The 23,414-nt window shown below is 30.0% G+C and overlaps 1 protein-coding gene across 1 annotated transcript in view; it reads right to left on the minus strand.

Annotated features, from left to right (window-relative positions):
• Positions 1-23,414, minus strand: part of LOC118197285 (sodium channel protein PaFPC1-like) — a 70,470-nt gene that overhangs the window by 21,895 nt on the left and 25,161 nt on the right. Inside the window, exons 11-21 of the mRNA XM_085812672.1 lie at positions 22,287-22,466; positions 19,221-19,387; positions 13,024-13,198; positions 7,227-7,364; positions 6,057-6,162; positions 3,785-4,029; positions 3,305-3,478; positions 3,062-3,184; positions 2,834-2,969; positions 1,064-1,356; positions 575-751 (exon numbers count right to left, since the gene is read on the minus strand). Of these exons, the coding sequence (XP_085668798.1) occupies positions 575-751; positions 1,064-1,356; positions 2,834-2,969; positions 3,062-3,184; positions 3,305-3,478; positions 3,785-4,029; positions 6,057-6,162; positions 7,227-7,364; positions 13,024-13,198; positions 19,221-19,387; positions 22,287-22,466 (1,914 nt within the window). The remainder of the gene's footprint in view (positions 1-574; positions 752-1,063; positions 1,357-2,833; positions 2,970-3,061; positions 3,185-3,304; positions 3,479-3,784; positions 4,030-6,056; positions 6,163-7,226; positions 7,365-13,023; positions 13,199-19,220; positions 19,388-22,286; positions 22,467-23,414) is intronic.

Here is a 23,414-nt window from a genome sequence, read left to right on the forward strand (position 1 = left end):
CCTTTTGTTTAGGGCACTCTCCTCCCCCTTCTATTCAAAAGGAAGAAATAACTTTTTCGAAACTGTATCATATCTGAAAGCTAATTCCGCATTATGTCATCTTAACGTTCTGCACTGCATATAGTTCTTAGGTTAACAAAACATTTTACTATAAATAGTGCTTCAATCCAACTATGCTCTCATTTTCTCTATCTATGCTTCCTAGCTGAAGGATGTCTCTTTCTTGGCTGCTTCTTTTAAAAATGTGATGTGTCATCATCAAAACTGTGGGATGCAGATTTTGTTTCCCCATTGTAATCTACCATAATCAACAAGCAATAAGGATATGTTTGGATTATTAAGTGATTTTGTAATTCTTCAAAACTTTCTGGCATCTTATACCATGTAACCGAAATTTCAGTGACCTTCTATCTTCAATCCACTCATGATTTCAAAACAATAACGCCTTTCCTAGTCAAGCACTCATTTAATATCAAATTAAGTGCAACAAACTAAATTATTTCATAACATATACATATGCCTCCATATAAGTAAAACATAAACTAGAATAAGAGAAATGAAATATCTCGCTTACTATGGTTATCACAAACTCCATGATTCCCCAGAATGAAGAGAAATATCTTTTAAAACCTAGAGCAAACCACTTAAATAGCATCTCCATAAGAAATAGACATGCACATATCTTGTCTCCATAAGCAGATATCATCTCAATGTGAAGTGGTCTGTCAGATGTAAAATTCATGTCCAGAGCCTTAGAAATATTTGCAATAAATAGGTTTAATAATGCACATAACATAAAAAATACATTTAAAGGTAAACAACTCTTGAAGTTAAGGGGAAAATTCATTTTAAATTGCAGAACAATTGCAATATAGATAATTTAAAAATGGAGATTAAAACAATCATTTAAAAAAATATTTAACAGAAAAAATATACTTCAATTAAAATTGGCAGAAATCTTTTATAATATATATAGTTTATAAATGTATTATTAAATATAGATATTCCAAATGAATTTTATAATTAAAAATATAAAAATAAAAAAAATAATAATAATAATTACCAATTTGCAGCAGCTGATTATAATGATTACAATTATGCAGGCACAAAAGTAATTGCTATTAACAATCGCCAATGCATTTGTCCTAATCTTACTCCAAATATTACAGAAGTTGCAATTACGTCTGCACAAAGGAAAAATTTCGTAACAGAAATGTGGAAGACAATCCATTGCTTCTGCTGTGGGATTTTTATCTTTATACTCAGTATCATGCGTCATCTTCATTCTTCTTACTCTACTGGCATTTAAGTCTGATGTTTGCACTTCAGATACATTCCAATCCATTTTGAATATTTCTGAAAAATTACTGAAACTTAAGCATACAATAAGATATTATCTAAGTTCAGATTGCTAAACATTATTTGCTGACACTTTATACAACAAATGTTTTCTCACATTTAAAAAATATATAAAACTAGGTGTACCCGCCCGGCGTTGCCCGTGCATTTAGAAAATGCAGATAAGTGAATAGCGCAGGAATAGTAGTGTAGGACATGTAGACTGTCTCTCTCTCTTCCCCCCCCCACAAGCTACAAAAAAGAAATGAATTGTAATTAATCGATTTAATGTATCGTCAAAACAGCAAACTAACGCTAGAATAAAGAAATCAATTGTTACAATCGAACGTTATTTGAAAACAAATAATAATATCAGTGAGTCAAAAAAACCGTGATTAATAAATTATAAATAATTTTTTTAAAATTTTTCTAATTCAAAAATCGAAAATCGGGCTTCGAGGTCTGGTGGCCAGCCCCTTTGTGCTTCCGTATAAAAAATTCCAGGTCCCTGCGTGCGATAGATTTGGCTGGAGAGCTCGGTCAGACAGACAGACAGACACATTACACTTGCTTTTATTATTATATTATAGATTGTTATTGAAGTAAACTAGAAATCATATATATATGCTTCTTACCATTATCATAACAGACCTTATAGACACATTCGATTTTGAAAATATGCAACTACATGTATTATAGCATGATGGTAATCAGTTATCAGACATGTAACCAACCTTGATCAAATAGACCATGATTAGAATTTTAAGAAAAATATTCTGAATTATTCAGTAAAAAAAAAAAAAAAAAAAGGAGAGAGAGAGACGGAAAACAAACCATATACTACTGCTTGCATTTATTTTTTAATACACAAAATACCTTATTATAATAGTAGTTATAGTACTAAGAATACACATGCAACATGAAAAAAAAAAAAAAAAAAAGAATTTGAACCTTTCTTGTAAAATATATATATATATATATTACAGGATCTGGTCATCTTTAAAATACAATATTTCATTATATTTCATATTTAACATTTTGAACAAAATTTAACTTAAAATCTTAATTTTACAGAAATACTCTATGCATTTTCAGAGAATTTAAAAATCTTTCTTCGTAGAGAAGCAAAATATTAGAGATTCATTAATAAAATAGCTTCCTTTTTGAAAAAGTAGACTTGTGCCAGTCTCCTAAAATGCTGGTGCATTCCCTTTAAAATAAATTATGATTCCAGGCTGAATTTTGCCCAATTGTAAAAGTTCACATTTCTGCATATTCCTTGCATTTAACACTATTGCACATAATGCTATGAATACTACATAGCATCTTTTATATATATATATGTGCAATGTTCTTCTTATTTTAAGCTTATTTATATATCAGTGCTGATATTTATAATTGGACCTACTTGAATTATATTACATTAATAAAATTAATTGCTGATATTACATTAATAAAATATTCTTAAAACGATCATATAGTTTTCAGACTTTACCTCCAGAATCAGTTGGTTGATACCTGCAATGCCTCCCAAGAAAATGATTACATTCTAGTTGTCTCAGATGTAAAAGGCTTTCTCTTGAAGCTGTTTCACTGCCCGCAATGCAAGTATTGCGTTTCATAGGCAACGGCTAAAAAGTATATAATCAAAAATTCAAACAGAATCCAAGTGTAACTGCATCAAAAATCAAAATTGTTAATGTAAAATAATATTGCCACTTACAACAGTTTCTTGGTACGATTTTAGAAGAGGCGTCAGACTTAGAAGTCGAAATGCTCGCAATGCTTTGAAAATATTCTTTTGACCATCAAAAAATTTTATAGACAATAAATCCACCATATAGACCTAAAAAGATAAATGTGTTATGAAGCTACCATCAGACATGTTTTTACTTTGATAAAATTTGATATTAAATTTAATGTGCAAACTAAAAAGATCATCTCTAAAGGAAATATAAATAATTACCAGAAGAATAAAAAATTCAAAGCGACCTAAGTGACTTTTGAAAAATTTCTGCAAACCATAAGCCATCCATTTCAAAACCATTTCCAGGAAAAATAAGACAAAAATGCAAGGATCCATGATACTGATTACTGAATCAACATGTGGATATCTTGTTCCATAGGATCGATCTATTATCTAAATAGAAGAAATAAATAGTTTTTATAATAAAAGTTTTGAAAAAAAAGTATCTAAGCATTGTTCTACATTTCTATCCTCATAAAACTAAATCCTTTACTCATCTAATTTTTGTTTCTATAAATCTTAATTTTACAGATCAGATTTAAATCTTAATCTTTACTTTCTATAAATCCAGTGAACTGTCATTAAGCTTTATTTCAAAAACTTACTTCACTGAAAGTTAATACACTCATTCATTATAATATTCTTTTAAAAAATATGGTTTATTATTATCTCCTATTATATTTTTTAAAATATACTTACAAGCACTACCACATTGAGTGCAATCACCAAAAATACAGCAGTCCTAAATAATCTTGTTTCTACAAAACAATATAATCTACATCGAACATCAGCCCAATTTTGCCATAATACAGGATTTTCATCAGCTTTGCAAAATGAACAGCAAAAATAACATAATGCAGGGCAGCAATCAGCCATATATTCAGATGACACATCTTCAATTATTTCCATTTCTTTTTGATTGCGGAGAAGTTTCTTCTTTTTACCTAAACAGATTTTTAAAAAAATTGGTGGAAATAATATATTGTAGAATGTAAATGCTAAAATATACTTAAAGATAAAATTACATGCTGTCACCCCCCCCCCCAATTTTCAACTTTATTTCTGAATACATAATGAAAATCAATTAAGATAATAATTTGATAACAGAGATCTAAACTATTTATTCAATTTTTAGAATAAAAGGATAAGTTATTAAAAATACAACTAAAATATACAAATACAATAATCTAAAAAAATATACAAACTGAAATATACAAATGACATCCAAAAATTTATTCTGTGGGTAATTATAAACATTCATTCCATTTCTAGATATTTCCAATAATGATCTTTCAGAATTATAAAGCCTATGCTTAAACTATGCTTAAAAGCAGATGCATCTTCATGGGGAAATTCCTATAGGAAACTCGCTTAGTTTTGTAGCAGCCGAGAATGAAATCACAAAAACCTTATGCATACAACTCTGACACCAAGTGAAGCTAAACCAGGGATGAATTATCAGCATAACAAATTTTCTCATTAACAGAAGAAAAATATTTGAGCTTATAAAAGCACATTATTAAAATAATATATATATATACAGGAAATAATTTGGAAATTGATGGCATGTAGATATGTAAAGAAGAAGCTTGCATTCATCAAAGGTGCCTAAATATTTGTTTTATTTTTGATACATTGAGCTATTCATAACTTGGCACAGAAAGCACACCTCTTTCTGAAGAATGTTTAACATTTTTGAAGACATTACAATATGAGAAGAGACAGATCTAACTAGCAAAAGAAGTGAAGAGAAAATGTGATGTGTTCAAGATGAAATCTGTATTTAGAGTGGCTTAGTTTTGATTTAACTTCATTTTGATTGGCTAATTAATAATCTTCTAAAATAATTATAGGCTGAAGTCTTATGTAAACACCTGTATTATTAGCATCATGCAAGAAACATATGACATGATTTAATTTTGAAATGGCACGATTCTAAGCAATTTATTATAAGCAATTACTATTTTCGGTAGAGTAAATACATTTTCATAAATTTTCTCTGTCTCTTTGATGCCAATTTCCCTTTTTTAATATATTCTTCATTTCATGCTTATGTAAATTTACATTCCCAAGAAAGCTTTATGAATAAGGCTGAAAGATTTTTTTCCTAATTTTGAATTTTTCACCATTTTTTTTTCTGATTAGGCTTTCTTTATTTGCAAAAGTTTGAACTGCAATTTTGTGAGATAAAAGTCACTTTTCTGCCCCATAGAAAATTATATAAGAAAAATTAGGAGTATGTATATGTTAAGCAATAAATTAAATTTAATTAAAAATTCACTAAAATAATAACTTTAAAAAATACCTGAAACAAGCAGCATCACAAATTCTATTAAAATAACTGACATAAAAAACATATAAAAATGAAGAAAACAGAATTAAATATGATGGCAAGTATATTACAATCTTAAAGAATAACAGTATTGCTTTTCAAACATTATAAAATACATCTATTAATATGCTATTATTAACTTTAGAAATAAAACTCTAAAATATCGGTTTCCTAATAACAGCTGATTCAGACTTATAATAATAATGCTCTAAATAAAAAAACTTCCTCCTCTACAAATTTTGTTGTTCTTGTTGCTTGAGTCTAATATTATGCCTATGTCTTTCTAATGCATTTTTCAAATCAAAATCCAGAAAATAAGTACAAAATTTAATTCATTAACATTTATTCTATGCATACAAATTTTTTTATGTATTAAAAACTTAGCATGGATTTATTTCTAAGTACATAAAACATCTTTTTTAATTTACACATGCAGTTTTTAATGATACACTAAAAACTTAAATGAATATACATTTTCACAAAAGGTCTTTCTATTTTTAAGATGAAAGAAATAATGAAAATTTAAGAAGGGTCTCCTAGATGTGTCAAAAGATTCACTAATTAAATAATATTTCTTAAAATTAATAAAAAATTACAGAATATAAAAAGATACAGAATATACGTAAAGAAAAGTTTTACTTTTTCTGAAAGAGTTATTAAAACTATCTTGCATCTCTGACACCATTTCACTACTCCCACTATTACTTGTATGTGGTTCCTCTATTTTAGTTTCTTTTGAATTCGGCTGTAAAATAAAAATTATTAACCACTTACATAAACCTAATTAAAACCTACAGTACTAATAGAAAATAAGATATTATTTCAAATAAGCATTATAATTTTATCTACTATAGTGTATAAAAATTAGTTTTTTGTGTATTTTATTGATGATTCTTAAACAGATAAAAAACTAGAGTTCTACAAAAATATTTTATGATTATCAATAATAACTGGTAATGTTAAATCATAATAAAATTACACATGCTTTTATAGACAAAGGGATCAATACAGTATTAAGCAAAACAATCAGATTGCTTGGGAAGAGTGATGAATATTTGTTAACTTTACATTTAACTAACCACTTCAAATTATACATAATGCTTCATGATTTTCAAACAGTACTTTTTAATGGTGCTCACAATCACTGCATTACTTAAAACTAAACATTAACTTAAAGGAATACTTTGTCTAGAATTAAAAATCAATTTAAGAAAAATTAATTTTCAGGCACATACTATAACACTATATTCTGTAAGTATAAAGAATTCATCAATAAAATTTAATTGTACTAAGTTGCTTTGATAAAATATAAGTTGTGATTCTTATTATAATTTTAATTATTCTTTTAATAAATATTAAATTACAATGAGTTGACTATGACAGCCGTCCATTTAAGGATCACACCATTTTTATTCTAGCATCTAAGACTTAAGTAAAATCTGAAATTTTGCTTTTACCTTCTACATTTCCATCTACACAGCTACAACTACCACATAGTATCTACTGCAATTTTATCTTACAGAAATTAACACCATCCAGTCTTAGTAGACTTTCAGTATTTGGCAGTTCTCCAGCAGCAATAAAAATTTCTTTAGATAATTTTAGATAAACAAATTACTTTGAGGACAAATGAAAAGGTATTGCCTGTAGATTAGAAAGCATTATACATAAATCACTGGTCAAAATGCTGATAAATATATACATATATACACACTCTACCTGATGCAGAATATCAGACAGATATACTGAATGCATTATATATAATCCTAAAACATATTGCCAATAACATATATACTTAAAATTACAAACCTTTCTTTTTGAAATATTTTCTTGCCTGTTAAGTATGATTTGAATAGCATTCTGAAGTTTATCTTTCGAATAAATACTTCTTGGATGGGATTTATAGAAAAATGTGTAGAATACAACACCCAAAAAAAGATTAATAACCTGCAATACAGAAAATATTCATAACTAGTACAAATAAAACTATAGCGAAAATGTAAAAAGCCATAAAATATTTCACTTATTTGTACTATTATATATATTTAAAATACTTGTGCAGTAGAGTAATTAAATATTAATTCAAACTTACAGATTCCAGTCGAAATGTAATTATTCAAAAGAATATTCCACCCAAACGAAACTATATATAATGACAACTGATTCATTAAAATGTAATTCTACACTACTATAATAATGATAGTAATAAATAAAAAGTTTAAAATGATATATAATGCTTATCAAACACTACATAGCTAAATTACATGAGTAGTTGCCAAATAATTTAATTATTAGCTTTGTTCCATACAGTGCATCTATATACAACATTCTTTGTTTATAGTTCGTTTAAATATTTCAGAAAGTTGATGTTCAAAATATATTATTAAAGACATTTCCAGGAAATAACTTAATATAGTGAAACAGGTTCAAAAAGCAATAAAAGTATAAATCTGCTGATTACTGCAAGATACAAAATTGACTTCTAAAACAATAAAGGGAAAAAAATCAATGTTTCTTCCACGAAATTTATTAACAACACATCTGTGGCAAGTAGTAAAGCAATTTATTAACAAAAACAAAAAAAGAAGAAGAAAAAAGAAAAGAAATGAAAAACTCAAAACCCCTAAATTAAGAAGAAAAAAAAAAAAAAAAACCCTATGTGCAAAAAAGGGAGGAAGATAATTTTAAACAAGACTTTACAAGACCTACTACTGTTATCTAAATAACAGTAGCAGTAAACAATATTATGCACTAAGAGTATTTCATGTGCCTGGTAAATTATAAACTTATCTATAATTAAAAATGCATCAAAATAATTATTTCCTTTTATTTTAATTTTAAAATTTTCAAAAGGTAATCAGTAACTATTTAAGGACATTCATTAAAATAGTTCCTACAGATTCTCTTGAAAATTTTTGATTAGTTTTCAAATTCGTGAGAGAGAGAGGTGGCATAGCGGCACCACAGGTCCAGGGTTCGATCCCCGTGCTAGGCAAGGTTGACTCAACCTTTCATACCTTGAGTAGGTCAATAAAATGAGCACCAAGTTCACTTGGAGACTAAACACTGGGAGTCCTGTGACAAGCTGACCACTTGTCCAGACTAGATGCAGAAGCACCTTGGAGCCCACAGTCTAAGAAGCAGATATCAGGGCACTGCAGGCCATGGCTCTCTAAGGGCTGTTTTTGCTGCCGAGTTTTTTAAAATTCATACCTGCTTTGGCTATTCTAGGGATACTTCTTTAAATGTGTTATAGATAACAGTAAAAACATACTACAAAAAATTAAAAATTCCTGAGAATTTTTGAAATTTCTGATTTTTATTACTATTTACAGTTTCCTCCAAATAAAGCAATATAACTATGACTATTTTACAGCATACAAAAAAAATGCAAATAACATTGCACTGGAGTGTACTATTTATTAGAATTACTTTATATGAAGAAATAAAATGCATATTATTATATATTTAATCATTGCGTTTAAAATATTTTAATACAATAATAATACAACTCAGTATAGTTGTTGAAAAACTGAGATTACTATACAGGAAATTACAGATACGTATTAATACTAAAAATCAAACATCAAAATTTAATATTTGATGATGAAATGAATGTAATATGAATAATGCAAATGAATATAACATGTTTGCATTCATTTACATCTGTAACTTATTGATTTTGGGTGATGGAAGTGCCAGTATGCTGAAACACATGTACACAAAATCACAAGCATAACCTATGCTGTATTTTTTAAAATTTTAGTCTACAATTGGTTATTACATGGAAAGGGAAGGATGCCCCGTAGAAGACTTTCAAAGGGAAGCTGCTTTGTATCTATGTTACACATGGGGAAAACCATGAAAACACCCATGCAACCGGCCCATTTGTTGGGACATGAGTCCCAGACCAAACAACCAGAGTGCAAGCGGCTTTAATCAGAGTGGGACACCTAATTTTTACTTAAAAAAAGAAAGAAAATTCTGTGAAATTAATTTTCCATTAATTATATATGATTAATTACTAAAATTTATACGGTATTTTCTCTCTTCTTTCCACATGCCTTTATAGTGGAACTAGAAGCACATTCGATGCATATTTCAGAGGTCCATGATTCGAGTCAGTGAGACAATGCACATTTTTTCATGTTTCCAGGTTCAAAATAACTTAACGACTCTACAAGTGACATCCAAACTATAAAACAGTAACTTCTGATTTTTTTATGCAAGTTGGAACTAAGTAACATTGTTCAAATTGTGTTATAAATATTGTTTGTTAACGTCATTTATAGCTTAGTTTCTTCATTTTTTGATGTTTATTCTTCAATTATTTAAAGAGAGTTCTTTTTATTTTGAATACTGATTTAACTTATGTAACTAAATGAATTGTTTCTGCAGGTTACACTGTTTTACATATAAATAAAATGTTAACAAATTTCTGTAAATTCCAATTCCTGCATTTCTGTAATTTACCTTGAATTAACCATGATTTTGAATTAATTATAGACATCTCCTCAGTTAATAGGTATTTTACTCAATTCTTAAATAAATGCATATTTGTGTCTCTTGAAATTTGTGTTAAGAATCCAAATATAAGAAACAGCAGAATTCTGAAAAAAATTCAAGGGGGGGGGGACTCTTCTTTTACATTGCTTTTTTTGGCAAATTTGGGAATCTAAGGTAAGCCTGTAGAGATGAAAAAAAAAATCTAGTCACCTCATTATTCATGAAAACTAAAAAAAAAAACATGTTAAAAGGTTTCTGTGACCTCCAGTAATTTTTTACAGTATTTCCTTAACCCTTTCCGGTGCAGCATGTTCACTGTGAACACACTAAAAACATTCCCTCTTTAGACATTTAAAATAATCAATAAAGATTACGAAAACTACACTAATGGTTACTTTTAATCTCTTTTATGAATAATAGATGGCAGCACCACACAAGCAAATCACTAATGTTGAGTTGAGATATATTCTGTTTTTAAAGACACTGATTTTTCAAAGAAAAGTTTCAGATTTTTTTTAAATGTAAAGAATATCAATGAAAAAAAAATCTTTATATAATTTTGTTGTTCGTATGCTAATATACCTATTCTGTATTCTTTTAATTTTTATCTTTGAAATATTGCGTATAGTGCAGCCTTCAGTGTATGGTGTCTTCGGATTGAACACACTGTACTGGTAGCGCCTGTTACGTGGGAGTGAGTCACAGAATCTGGTCTCGTGCTTCGAACACGGGGGAGGCTGAGACCCCAGATTTATTTATACAGTCAAAAGTCTTCAATCCGGACTCGGCGGGACTTCAGCGATTAAGGATTATCGATTTTTCCGGATTATAGATCATCAGTTTAAATCTGGTAAGATGGCATGCAGAAATTATAAAATTAAAAATATGAAACCGTAATTTATGAAATAAAAAGCAATTATGATCTAAAGGGTATCAAAATTTACAAAAAAAAAAGCTTAATATTTATTTGGTTACTTTATTAAACATTTCTTTCAATGCACGCATGCGTAAAGCATATATTACACATAGTGGAAATTAGAAAATTGCAACCAGAAAACTATTTGATGTGTACTCCTGATATTTATAATGATGAGGAATTTGATTTAAATCATACCAAAGACAGAATACATCGAGATGAAATAGTACTACATTTAGTACGGAATTATAAGCTGAATAAAATAAAAACATCAGCTCTGAAGATAAGGATAGTGCTGACAGATCAACTTCCAGTTCATTGCGCTCCGCTACGCCCCCCACCACCCGCAGAGCAGTGTGAAATTGATAAACAGATTTCGGAATGGTTAGAGAAACAAAGGATATGCTTTTATCCATTTTTTGTAGCAATTCCACTTTTTCTTTGATGGACATCGAAACATACTTTTGCTTTGTAGATCCGTTGGCAGCTCCAGCATTGGAAATTCTATTTGACATAATCGAAAGTTCAAGCTTACTTTTATAAAATTACTCTAACTGTCTGCAAAAAATAATAAGCCGGATCGAATTCGAAGATTAAGGAACAACGCAATCTGCAACATTAACTGAAATAGAAAATTAGATAATTTTAGCTTAGCTTATACCATTCGTTATACATTAAATACGCATGCGTAAACGTATTATGCGCATGCATAAAGGTAATATGTGCATGAGTAAATGCCTATGTGCATGCATGAACGCATTATGCGTTGACGCATGCACAGAAAGTTTGTAGCTTTGAGGTCCGGATTATAGATCATTCCAGATTAACGACTTTTGACTGTATTTGTTTTTATTCTTTTCTGTTTTTGGTTTTGAAGACCCTGGTGCTTTGTTTTCACTTAGCAATTTGATTTTCAATGAAAGCAGGCCCTTTTCTTCTCTTGCTTTCATCATGCGTAGTTTGCTTAGTTTTGATATCTGGAGATTTTTATTTGTATATATATTTAATAATTATTTTTTGATAGTCAATAATTAATTGTAAACATTATAGAATTTTAATTATTTTTCTTATAAATTTTAAAATTGTGTAAATGGCTCGGAGAGGCCTTAGCATTGCCGAAGCAATGAGAGTTTCCTTTTCTTTCACAGTTTTTTTTTTGGGGGGTGTCGAGTAGCAAGCCTCCCCATGGTGCACCCTAGGTTATGCTAAATCTGCTACAGAGATCAGATTCTACTGTTTTTCAATCAGAGTATTTTACTGTAATACATGCTTCACAGCAATGCTCACCTATCGTAGCTCATGTGGCTTAGTGTGTTCGCTTTGGACATATCCACAAAATGGAAATGGTTTGTGCAATCATTGTAAAATTATACCTGGATACTCTCCTATGCCTAAATAGACTGCCTACAAATTGTTTTGGTAAAATTCCAACTTTAAAGAGTAATGTGCCAGAAAGGGTTAATCCCCAGTTGGCTTTTCAAAGGGGGAGTATCTAGGGTATTTTCTCTCTTCTTTTCACCTTCATGCTGTAATTGGAAGCACACATAGCACACATTTAAAAGGTCCACAGTTTGAGTCCTGGTATGGGCACTGCAAACTTTTGACATCTCTTGCTTCAAAATAACATACCGACTCTACATATTAATTATGCATGTTTTTCTGTTATGCATGCAAGCTAGTTTTAGACAGAACTAAGCTTAGATGTGTGACTGCTAATGAAAAAAAAAAGAATGAATAGGTTGGGGCTTTGTCCTTGTAACTGTATGTGGTATGCCCGACAATGTGACTAAATGTCAATTTGAAATTTAACATTTAACGATGAATACATTTGAATTACAAAATTATAAACAACAGAAATTTCCTGCAAATATCAACTTTTAGACTTCAGATAGAAAATAAATATAGATTCGAATTTTTCCTTTATATTGTTGTTGTTATTGTTATACATGTTTTGATAAGTATTCAGCAAGTGAAATTTAAAATTTGGTTTTATTTATTTATTTATTTTGCTGATTTTTTTTATTATTTTTAGTTAAAAATAGTTCTTTAACCCATCAACTGCTTTTAGATCATACATTCGGCCCACATGCAATTTTAGTTTGAGACCACTGGCATGTAATATATAATTATGCCACACCAGTTTGTTCACTTATTGAAAATGTTAAAATATTTAATAGTACCCACCACAAAATTTCCAATGAGCACAAAAATCAGCATAAGCAAATCACTTGCACAAGAAGTGAACAGCACCGTATTAACCATAGGTTGTTTCCAATCTCCACACAGCATGCAGAAAACCAAAAGGAAGGAACTATAACAGTCTTTAAAAAACCAACGAGGAGGTTCTTGCCTTGGAAATCTAATGAAATAAATTGCATTTGGAACTAAGATGCTTCTGTACTTGAATTAATTCATCAGTATATAAAATCAACTGATTTAACTTCTTTATTTTGATATTAATTCTAGTTACGATAAGTTATAAACATTTTGAAAATAAACTTCGTCAGCTATGGAGTTTATTATAAAATCTTACAGAACATACAAAATCATTAATTTTTGCTTTCTGTACAAAATAATAAATTACATAAGTCTTTAAGCACAATAAAACTGTAATACAACAATAATTAACATAAAAATATCAAACTTTTTATAAGTTACTGTAGCTGATCACTTTCCTTCGATCTGTTAATCTTCAGACACATTTTATAAATTGGTGCAAAATGATTTTTTTCCATTTCAATATTTCCCATGTTCTTTGTATATTTGAATATGCCTTATAGTGTAATTAATATTTTCGTAATATGAATAAAACTCTGTATTTCAGAATTTTTTTATAATCACAAACACACACACACACATATATATAATTCAAATATAGCATTATTATGTACATAGAACAATTTAAAATTCAAATTTCATGATTCTAAAAAATATCACCAATATGCGCTGAACTCGTATGTACTCACTAAAATAAAGCTCTGTAAAATTAACTAAGTTGTTATTCTTTCACTTTTATTATTTCCTTATTTTCGATATTATAATTTATTATTTATTATAATTTATAATTTATTAATAATTTATTATTTATTTCTTAAGTGACAATAGGTATGTCACTTAAAAAAAAAGTATTAATCAGCTAATCTTTTTCTTGAACCTCTTCCTTTAGAAATGATACGTACCATGTAATTTTTTTCTCTCAATGACACAGAAGTACCACATAAACACTGTTAGCACACCTATTCATATGTGCATCTTAGCACACTACATGCCATTTGCATCCAAATACAGAATAGCCTAACAGGCCACTTATATTAGTTTGGATACAATGGCATGGAATCAGATTCAGCCACATATATTCTAATGGAAATAAATTATATGTATAACTGAGTAATGGTTAAATAACTAATGGTTTTAGGTGCATTGGTGAAGAAAACTTTGCATAAAACTTAGGTGCTTAAAATTTTGGCCGGGGGGGGCATGTAAAAAACAGAGAACTTTTTGTCTGCACATATGTTATGGTCCAAATCAATGCAAATTAATTAATGTCTAAAAAAAACATATATATATTTAACATTATGTTTTGCAAATATATTATCTGGCATTCAGATAAATTTATGATACATTAATCAAAAAAATAATAGTACCTAAAAACAAATAATTTTTGGCATTATCATTTTTATGTGGTGCTGTTAAATGTGTTAAATAATATACAGTAAAAATAATACACAGCATGTAATTCCCCCCTCTCAACATTCAGAAGGTAAATTATATAAGTATGCATATAAATATCACATATAATACACATGTAATGTAGTAAAAGTACTTATGTGAGTTTGCAAAATGATAAGAAGCATTAAAATATGGATATAAATTTTTGGCAATCATGCAAAGCTTTTTTCCTCAAATTTCATTAGAGGTATATTTCTACTTCAATCAATTCAGTTCTCACTTTGCGGCAAGGCAAAAATATACAAAAACTCAATCTGCATTAAAAACTAAAATACAAAAAAAATTAAAATAACAAATACAATTAACAAAAAAAATTTTTACAAGTAAAATCAGAGTTTCTATTCAAAAACAGCATTAAGACAAAAGTTTTGGTGAATAATGTTGAAAGTTAACTTTTGGTCACACTGGAAAAAAAGACAATGAAGTTGGTGCATCAACTGACATAATTCTCTAATCTACTACAAGTTTCAAACGCAAACAAATGGCAAATGCGTTAGCCTTAGCACCACTCTTAAATTGTTCATAATTCCACAATTATTACATGTAGACTAAAGGCATAAAAACCCTAAATGGAACATAACGACATAATTCAATCACTGCATAAAAATGCACCATTTACCAACATATAAGAATAAAAAAAACTGAGCTTACCAAGTAGGGTAACAAAGTGGCCATGTGTATATATATATATATAATTAAAGAAAGGAGAACAAACTAAAAAAGACCTTTGTGGTCAAGAACTTTGCGCATTGAGTTGCAAAATTTAGAAAACAAGTTAAAAGAAAATTCTAAGTGCTTTCGCTAAAAAGTAGCTTAGATACTGTGGTTCCGGTGAAAAATTTTAACATAAGTAAAATAAAGTGCAATGAAAGTGTAAACATTAAATAAACAATATTATCACTAGAATATTTACAAATAAAATTCAAATCTAATTGTAAGTAATATGTTGATCAAGGTAAGCCAAACTTTAAACAATAGAATAAAAGTGTGACATACGACTTAATCAAAAATACAAAAACAAAAAAGCGGTAAATGGTAGATCAGCCCAATTCAAATCTCATTATTGACTCTTCAGGGGAAATTTTATAATGATATTTGAATCCAGCTACCGTAATTTCGCGCGTATAGTCCGCGGACTATCTGTGTTTAAAATGCGAATTTTTGAAGCTGCGGACTATCCACCAGTGCGGATAATACGCTGGTTGTTCACGGTTAAAATCGTTGAAATTTAAAAAACACGCTGTCATGAACTGCCGATGATCAAACATAAAAAAAGCGCGAGATTCCAAGAAAACATTCGTATGTATCGTATCGATAGTAAACCATAGAGCATAGTGCAGAACGAATGAGTAGTAGCAAGTAGAGCTCCTAAAATCCAGGCTGGCGCATCAAGCGATGCTGGGATATGAGCCAAAGAAAGTTTTGTATGAGCACTCACTTAGCGCAACCAGAGTCTTGTATCCCAGTATCCTTCGCACTGCTTTAGCGCAACTGCCGGGAGGGGGAAAAGTAATTGATACGTCAGCTCGGTTTTTAGGAGCCATAGTAGCAAGTACCTGGAGTACAAAAAAAAAAAAAAAAAGCGTGATTCGTTTACTCGGTGGTTTGGCAACACCGAGTGAGTGGGGTCGAAGGTCAAATTTCATTACCACTTATGACGAGTATAGCACGTTGCACAGTATTTTGACTTTCATCTTCGATAATGTTGATGAAACATCGCCGGGAAAAAGATGGAAATAGAGAAGCGAGCTGTTATTGGTTTAATCCTAGTATTCGGTGCACACGGGATTTGGCTACTTTTGGCGACTTTATGATGAGCAGTAAAAACGGGACATATACGATGAGTAGTTGACGGGTCATTTAAAAAAAATATATAGTTTAACATAGTATATACTACATATATAGTATATATACTATGTATATACACACATAGTATATAGTGCATAGTATATATATATAGACGTTCTTTGGATCATTTTTGGTGTTGGCGATAATTTTCAAAATCGCGCCAAGGCTGCACCGTATACTAGGATTTTACCCCGTTATTTTGAAGTGGACGAGAAAGCGGTGAGAAATTGGCGCAAACAAAGGATGTGTTTAAAAAGCATGGGAATATTGCCATATTAAAAAAACGTAATTTCGGACGTATAGTCCACGGACTATCCGGTGGTGCGGACTATCTGACGATTTTTGAAATTTTTTTTATATAAAATCTTGCGTGCAGACTATACGATGGTGCGGACTATACGTGCGAAATTACGGTAATTCCATATCACGTTTCGTCAAAACAGACAATTGAAACTGTACACAAAACTCTTTTTTAAATATTAACTGAAAAAAGTCAAAAACTTTAGTCTCAATTCTCTGTTCCATTTCCTGACACGTCCACTTGACAAAACACATTAAGGTGTACGAAAAAACTATACATAATAGCCTGGTTAGGCAAATGTACAAAATAAAATAAATAGCGATTTGCTATTAGTCAAAAATACAAGATTTTTAGGGAGGACCTACTAGTTTATAGAGTTTAAACTTTGTGAATGTAGTTAAAAAATTAAATTTAAAAATTACAATTAAAATAAAAAGTGAAAAAGACCACCAAAATATTGAATGGGTCTTGCGATGACCAAAAATCAATACAAGGGAAAGAAAAAATTTTTAAAAAACAGACCTGGAACGGCTACATCTTCGTGCTGGACCCATGTTAACTCAAAGGGACGACTGCCTCGAGAATGGAAGTAGCCAACCAACTAGGCAGGATGACGTAAAAGGGAAAGAAACGTCATGATGAAAGAGCCAATGAAAAGTGACTGACCTTTGGCAAAAACATGACTCAGTGTGAGGCTGGCAATTTGCTGAAGAATGTTTGGTTTGGTTTGGTTTGGTGTATTTAATTATGGCAAAGCACACTAGGGCTATCTGCCTAAAGGGAGGGATGCCTTTGTGGAAGACTTTCTAAGGGAAACTGGCTCGTATACACGTTACACATGGGAAAACCACAAAAACGCCCATGCAGTCAGCCCGTTCACGGGATTCAAGCCTCGGACCGAACTACCAGTGTTCAGCAACTTTACCGCTCGACCACTGCTGAAGAATGAAGAAATAGTTCAAAATGGCGTCTTGCTCGATGAGTTTTGAGGAATTTGGGTGAAGGTGAAAGAAAAATAGCTAACTCTACAAAATGTTAAAAAATGGCCACAGAAAGCAAGAATAAATTAGAAAAAATTGTAAATTGTTAATTAAAGTCGTAATTCTTCAAGCTAGAGGGTTATCAAGCTACTTGAAACGAAATGTTCCATAAAATCAATAACAGGATAGATATGGCCAGAAAAAGCTTAAAATCTATTCAAGAATAGAATTAGAAGTACTGTGCCAAATTTGAAGAGTAAAATTGAAGCTGTGAGAGGAATTAATTTTACATTTATACAATAGATTCTCTGAACCAGCCCTCCCCTTTACACCGTCCCTTAGGGCTTTAAGTATAAAATTTCATTATCTAACTCAAAAAATCTAAAAGAAAAAGTTAATGACAGCTTTTTTTAAAGCATTTTTAATGACTTTTGTAGGAATTAGGTTGTTCTTCAAGATAGTAACAAAGTAGAGTACTTCTTCTTGGAAGTGTTTTATAGCATTACAGATCCTGTTAATTCTAAGCAGTTCTGCATTAATTGTATTGATTATAACCCTTTTAGAAATGATGGAATTCCAATTAGTTAATTTAAGTGTAGGAAAGTTGAAATCTCTTTGTTTATCGTAGATTTTCAAAAAAATTGTAATCTAGAATATGTAAATCAAGGTAGATTATATCATTTTGCACAGTATTAGTAGTATTAAGTTGGAGGCAAAAAGGGTAGTATATATATATATGTATATATATATACATATTTGGTGCAGCCAATTGAAACTAAAAAGGGAGGTACAATTACAAGTTACCGCAATCCCATATACAAAATTTCAACAAAATTTCAAACAAGGTTTCTTGTTTTTGAGTTATTACATATGTACATAAGTACGTACAGATGTCAAAGGAAAAAATCCCTTTTGAATCCATTTTAAATCAATTTCAAAACCCATTTTGGAAGAAAAAAAAAAGGGGGGAGTCCTTTATTCTGTCTGTATGTACAGATATCAAGCAAAAACATGATTCAGGTGGAGTCAAGAGCAGTCAAAATGGATATTTTCATTGAAATATGACACCTGAAATTTTTTACGATTACAATACTTACTTTACTTCATACAAAGAAGTAAAAATAGCATTTCAGAGGCATTTGTCTAAGATATAATTAGTTTGGTTTGTTTGATTATGGCAAAGCACATGGGGGCTATCTTTCTATCTTTCTCAGAGGAAGGTTGCCTTGCTAAGGGAAACTTGCTCATATCCACATTACACATAGGGAAAACCATGAAAATGCCCATGCAACCAACCCATTTGCTAATAATCAAACCCAGGTCAAACTACCAGTGCTCAGCAACTTTACCACTCAGGCACTAAGAACTGAATAACTAAAAGTAGTAAATCACATAATTATCTAACTACACAAACATATGGCAAAACAGATACTTATTTTTTATATTTAAATTATATAAAGAAAAGACATAAACGCCAATAATTTTGAGTTTCAAACCATGAGCATAAAAAAAAAATTCCATACCTCTCAGAACTATGAAAATATTCATAGCCATATAGTTGCATTCCAGTAACAATGCAGATTATTATAAATACAAGCAAAATAGAAATAGGATGTTTAAACAAGAAAAGAGAATTTGCCAGAATGTGCTTCAAATAGAGGCATGTGTGACAGCATATGAGAAGGGTTAGCTGTAAAACAAACAAGATACATAATTAAGCAGTTGAAAAGTAGAGCAAAAAAAAGTGCACCAGATTTGCTCTTTACCTAGGATCCCAGGTCAAGAATAAATTTTAGTACAAAAATTACAAAGTAAATTGAAACAATTTATAGAAAAATGTTAGTACATAAAACAAAAATACTGAATTTTAAATAGTTCAATGGATTTTTTTTTGGGGGGGGATGAAAAGAATTTGGAAGTTTTGCAAGTATAGATTAAAATTTAAATAAGTTGTTAATTCCAAAATCAGCTATAGTATTTCATATACACACATAAATAAATAATCATAAATACATAAAAACGTTTCTTTCTCATGAAATGGTATCTCTTAGAGTGTATATTTTCCTTAATTCGACAGTTACTTTTATACAGCAATAATAATTATGCTCTTATGAATTTGCTATTGGTTCACTTCTAATTTTCATCTTATATAGCTAGTTTTGTTGCTAAAATTTTAACTAATAAACTGAGAAGCATCAGTTGTTACTCAGCTTTCATTTTAATAGAATCAAAGGATGATTTGCTAGAATTTTATAGTTATAAGTCTAGACCTGAAAATTCAACTTCTGTTTTTGAAAATGCTAAAATGTTCTGCTAATTGGATACACAGTTTCCAGGCAAACTGAAAACTTATTATTATTATTATTTTAAAGAAACATACATAGGCTTAATGTTAAAAATATCACAGTTGAAAGTTTTGAAAAATGTAGAACATAAATTTTGCTCCCTAAAAAAATTACATTAATAATGATGAACCTGAAGAAAAGTACCTGATTAAACAGTAAAATATTATTATTATTATTTTAAGGAGATACACATCATGGAATAATGTTGAAAATACTGCAATGCTGAAAGTTTCAAAAACAGTTGAAATACTTCGTATTTCTTTCCCTAAAAATTACATTAATGATAATGAACCTGAAGAAAACTGATGAAATTATAAAATTAGTTTAGAATAACAATAATAATAAGAATTTTATTATTATTAAATATGGGTACTAAATACAAAAATACTACAGTGAATATCTTATACTTTCCCTAAAAGATTCTATTAATTTTAATGAATCAGAGGAAAACTATCTATCTGATTAAATGATAAAAGTAGTTAGTGTTTCAATGATATAGAATTAGGTAGAGAAAAATTGATATTACAAATTTTTAGAGACACAGGAAAAATTAATTAAGTGTATGATCACGCCTGAACAAAATGCAAGCTTTACAGTGATTAGCTATGCTATGTATTAGATTTTCCAGGAGTTTCTGCATTAACAAAATGTATTTCTGATTAATAGCACCTGAAACTTTGCACAATGTTAGGTATGGGCTGAAGTGACACAAGTTGGCATTCCACACATGTTCTATTGGATTTATATCCAAACAGCATGTGAATGCCACTCCATCCACTGAATCCATTCACCCTTAAGGTAGTTACTAGCACAGTCCATACAATATCATCAAGCATTATCGTCCATTAGGAAGACATTCTTTTTTATACCTCCAAACAACCTGATATAAGAATCAAGAACTTCATCTTTGCATATTTCAGAAGTCACAGCTGCACTAATTAAAATGTGCAGGTCAGTATGGTCATTCAAAACTATGCTCACCAAGACCATGATTTCACAACCTTTGTACCAATGGCTTTCATTGATGTTTCCAAGTTTGTTGTGTTATGCTCTCTTCAGATCACAAACCAGAAATCATTCCCTAAACAAAAGCAAGACTAATCAGTAAAAAGGATTCAGCTTCAGTCCATGGTACTGCAATCATGATGATTTCTGCCCCATTGCAACCAAGCACATTTCTAAGCCCAAGTAAACAGGATATAAGTCATGGGATTCCTAGCATACTGTCCTCTTTTATGCAGCCTTGCCGCTCCTGGTATATCTGGATAATGTAGTTCCTGTAGCTGTAGCAAACTCTATTGTAATTTGAGTTGATGTCAGTTGCCTATTTCTTCTAACAACTGATGCCAAATAATGGTCCCACGAGTCTGCTGTGGCATGTTTTCAACATTGGCCTTGTATCTGCTGCATACATTACCAATGTCTTTAAATTGTTTCCAGATTCTTGACAAAATGCTTAGCTACTTTTAGATCTTTATGGGAAACCTGTGTTAGTGCCTGTCCCGTTTCTTTCTCCCAATCACATCCATTTCTTACAATCTATCAAATGCCTTCTCAATGACATGATCTGTCTTCCACATGCAAATATTTGATTTAGTTACACATGCAGTCCTTAAAATAATAATTTAAAGAACCCACTTACACACCTTTCCATGTGTGGCAAAAGAATAGAAGCAAAGATTTACATATTTCTGAGTAGTGAATATAAATCTCATGAGATAATATGATAATGCTAAATTTGAACTACCAGTCAATTACCTTTCATTGAACTTATTAAAAGGCACTTTTTTATAGTTGTTCTTGCAACTTTTCCTGCCAGTGCATATAAAAAATACTATGCAAGCGCACTTTCAAAAAATGTTGTTCATTAATTTTAGCTAAAGTAAATTATTTTGTACCTTAGGCACACATATAAAACCTCAAAAAATCCCAAAAAGGAATCCATATATATAAAGTTAAACCATGACCTGTAACTGTAAGCAGATTTATTTACAACCATTACCTGTAACTGTAAGCAGATTTATTTACAACCATTACCTGTAACTGTAAGCAGATTTATTTACATTCACAAATTTCTTTTAAAAATATATTAATAATAAAACATAATATTTTTACTTAGCATTAATTAAAAACAGCATGCAAATGTTACGTTATCAAAAAACAATACAGTAATATTGCTACAAACACACATAAGTTACACTTCACATATATATTTATTACTAATTTAGACTTTTATTAATTTACCAATTTATATGTTCGAAGAGTGAAAAGAACAGGATTTTCAATTTGGAGTAGAAGCATTTCTGTACCACCAATGATTAAAACTACACAATCAAATGCATTCCATTTACTTCTGAAATATTCACGAGGAGTGTAAGCGATCAACTTCAACAGTACTTCTACCAAAGTAATCCCTCCAAATATCTGAAAAAGAATTTCAGACATTTATATGGCATTGTTGCATAACAAAAATAATTTAGTCGTATAATTTTAGAGTTAAATTTCATCAAACATAAACTCAGGAAGATGTGCTATGTGATAAAATTTCAATGGAAAAATTGCCTAACCACGCTTTTCCTCAGATTTCAGAGTAACAATGACTGTAAGTAAGGCCTGAAAACTAAGGTAATAAATTTTAGGAAAAATTTTCCTATTTAATTTTATTTAAACACTTCAATTTCATATTCTGCAATTAAAAATTTTACTTAAACACTCCATAACTGTTTATATCCATTCAATAATCATTAACTTTTCCCTAAGAAATATAACACAACTCAAAAATTTTAAAATACATTTTCTGTAACAATTTATTCAACTTCTTACACGCTGAATATATGTCACCAAATTTAAAATCATCTCTTTAAATATTTTAATATGACCATCATTATTAACATCACAAATTTATGCTGCAGTAAGCAACAAGAACAAATGCCGCAGCCCAACAATAAGAACCTGGTCAGTTACCCACCCCCCTTTTTTGGTGGGGATGTTTTCTTGATAATTATTGCATTTCTAAGAATTGTTACACATTTTTCTTTTTGTGTATATCTAATTGTTTTTTTAAGATATTTTTTTAGGAAGTAATCATGAAGAACCAACCATACTAAGTAAAAATGGCAGCTTTATCTTAGTAGTCAGAAGAAATTATTTTTCACATTAAGTCATATTACAGTATAATTTAACGATATGGAAGGCTATACAGTCTTGGTGAAACACATAGCTCCCATATGGGTTAAGTCTCTGAACTTCTTTAATCATATAAAATAAAACCTTATTTTGAGAGTAAAAACAATTTGATTTTGCTTTTAGCTCACAAATGGCTAAGTTAGGCCTGGTGTTGACATTCCAATGATATGCCATGATACCAGAAGA

Source organism: Stegodyphus dumicola, chromosome 3 (assembly GCF_044657685.1).
Source record: "Stegodyphus dumicola isolate Sdum_Otavi_A_Nest chromosome 3, ASM4465768v1".
NCBI lineage: Eukaryota > Metazoa > Arthropoda > Arachnida > Araneae > Eresidae > Stegodyphus > Stegodyphus dumicola.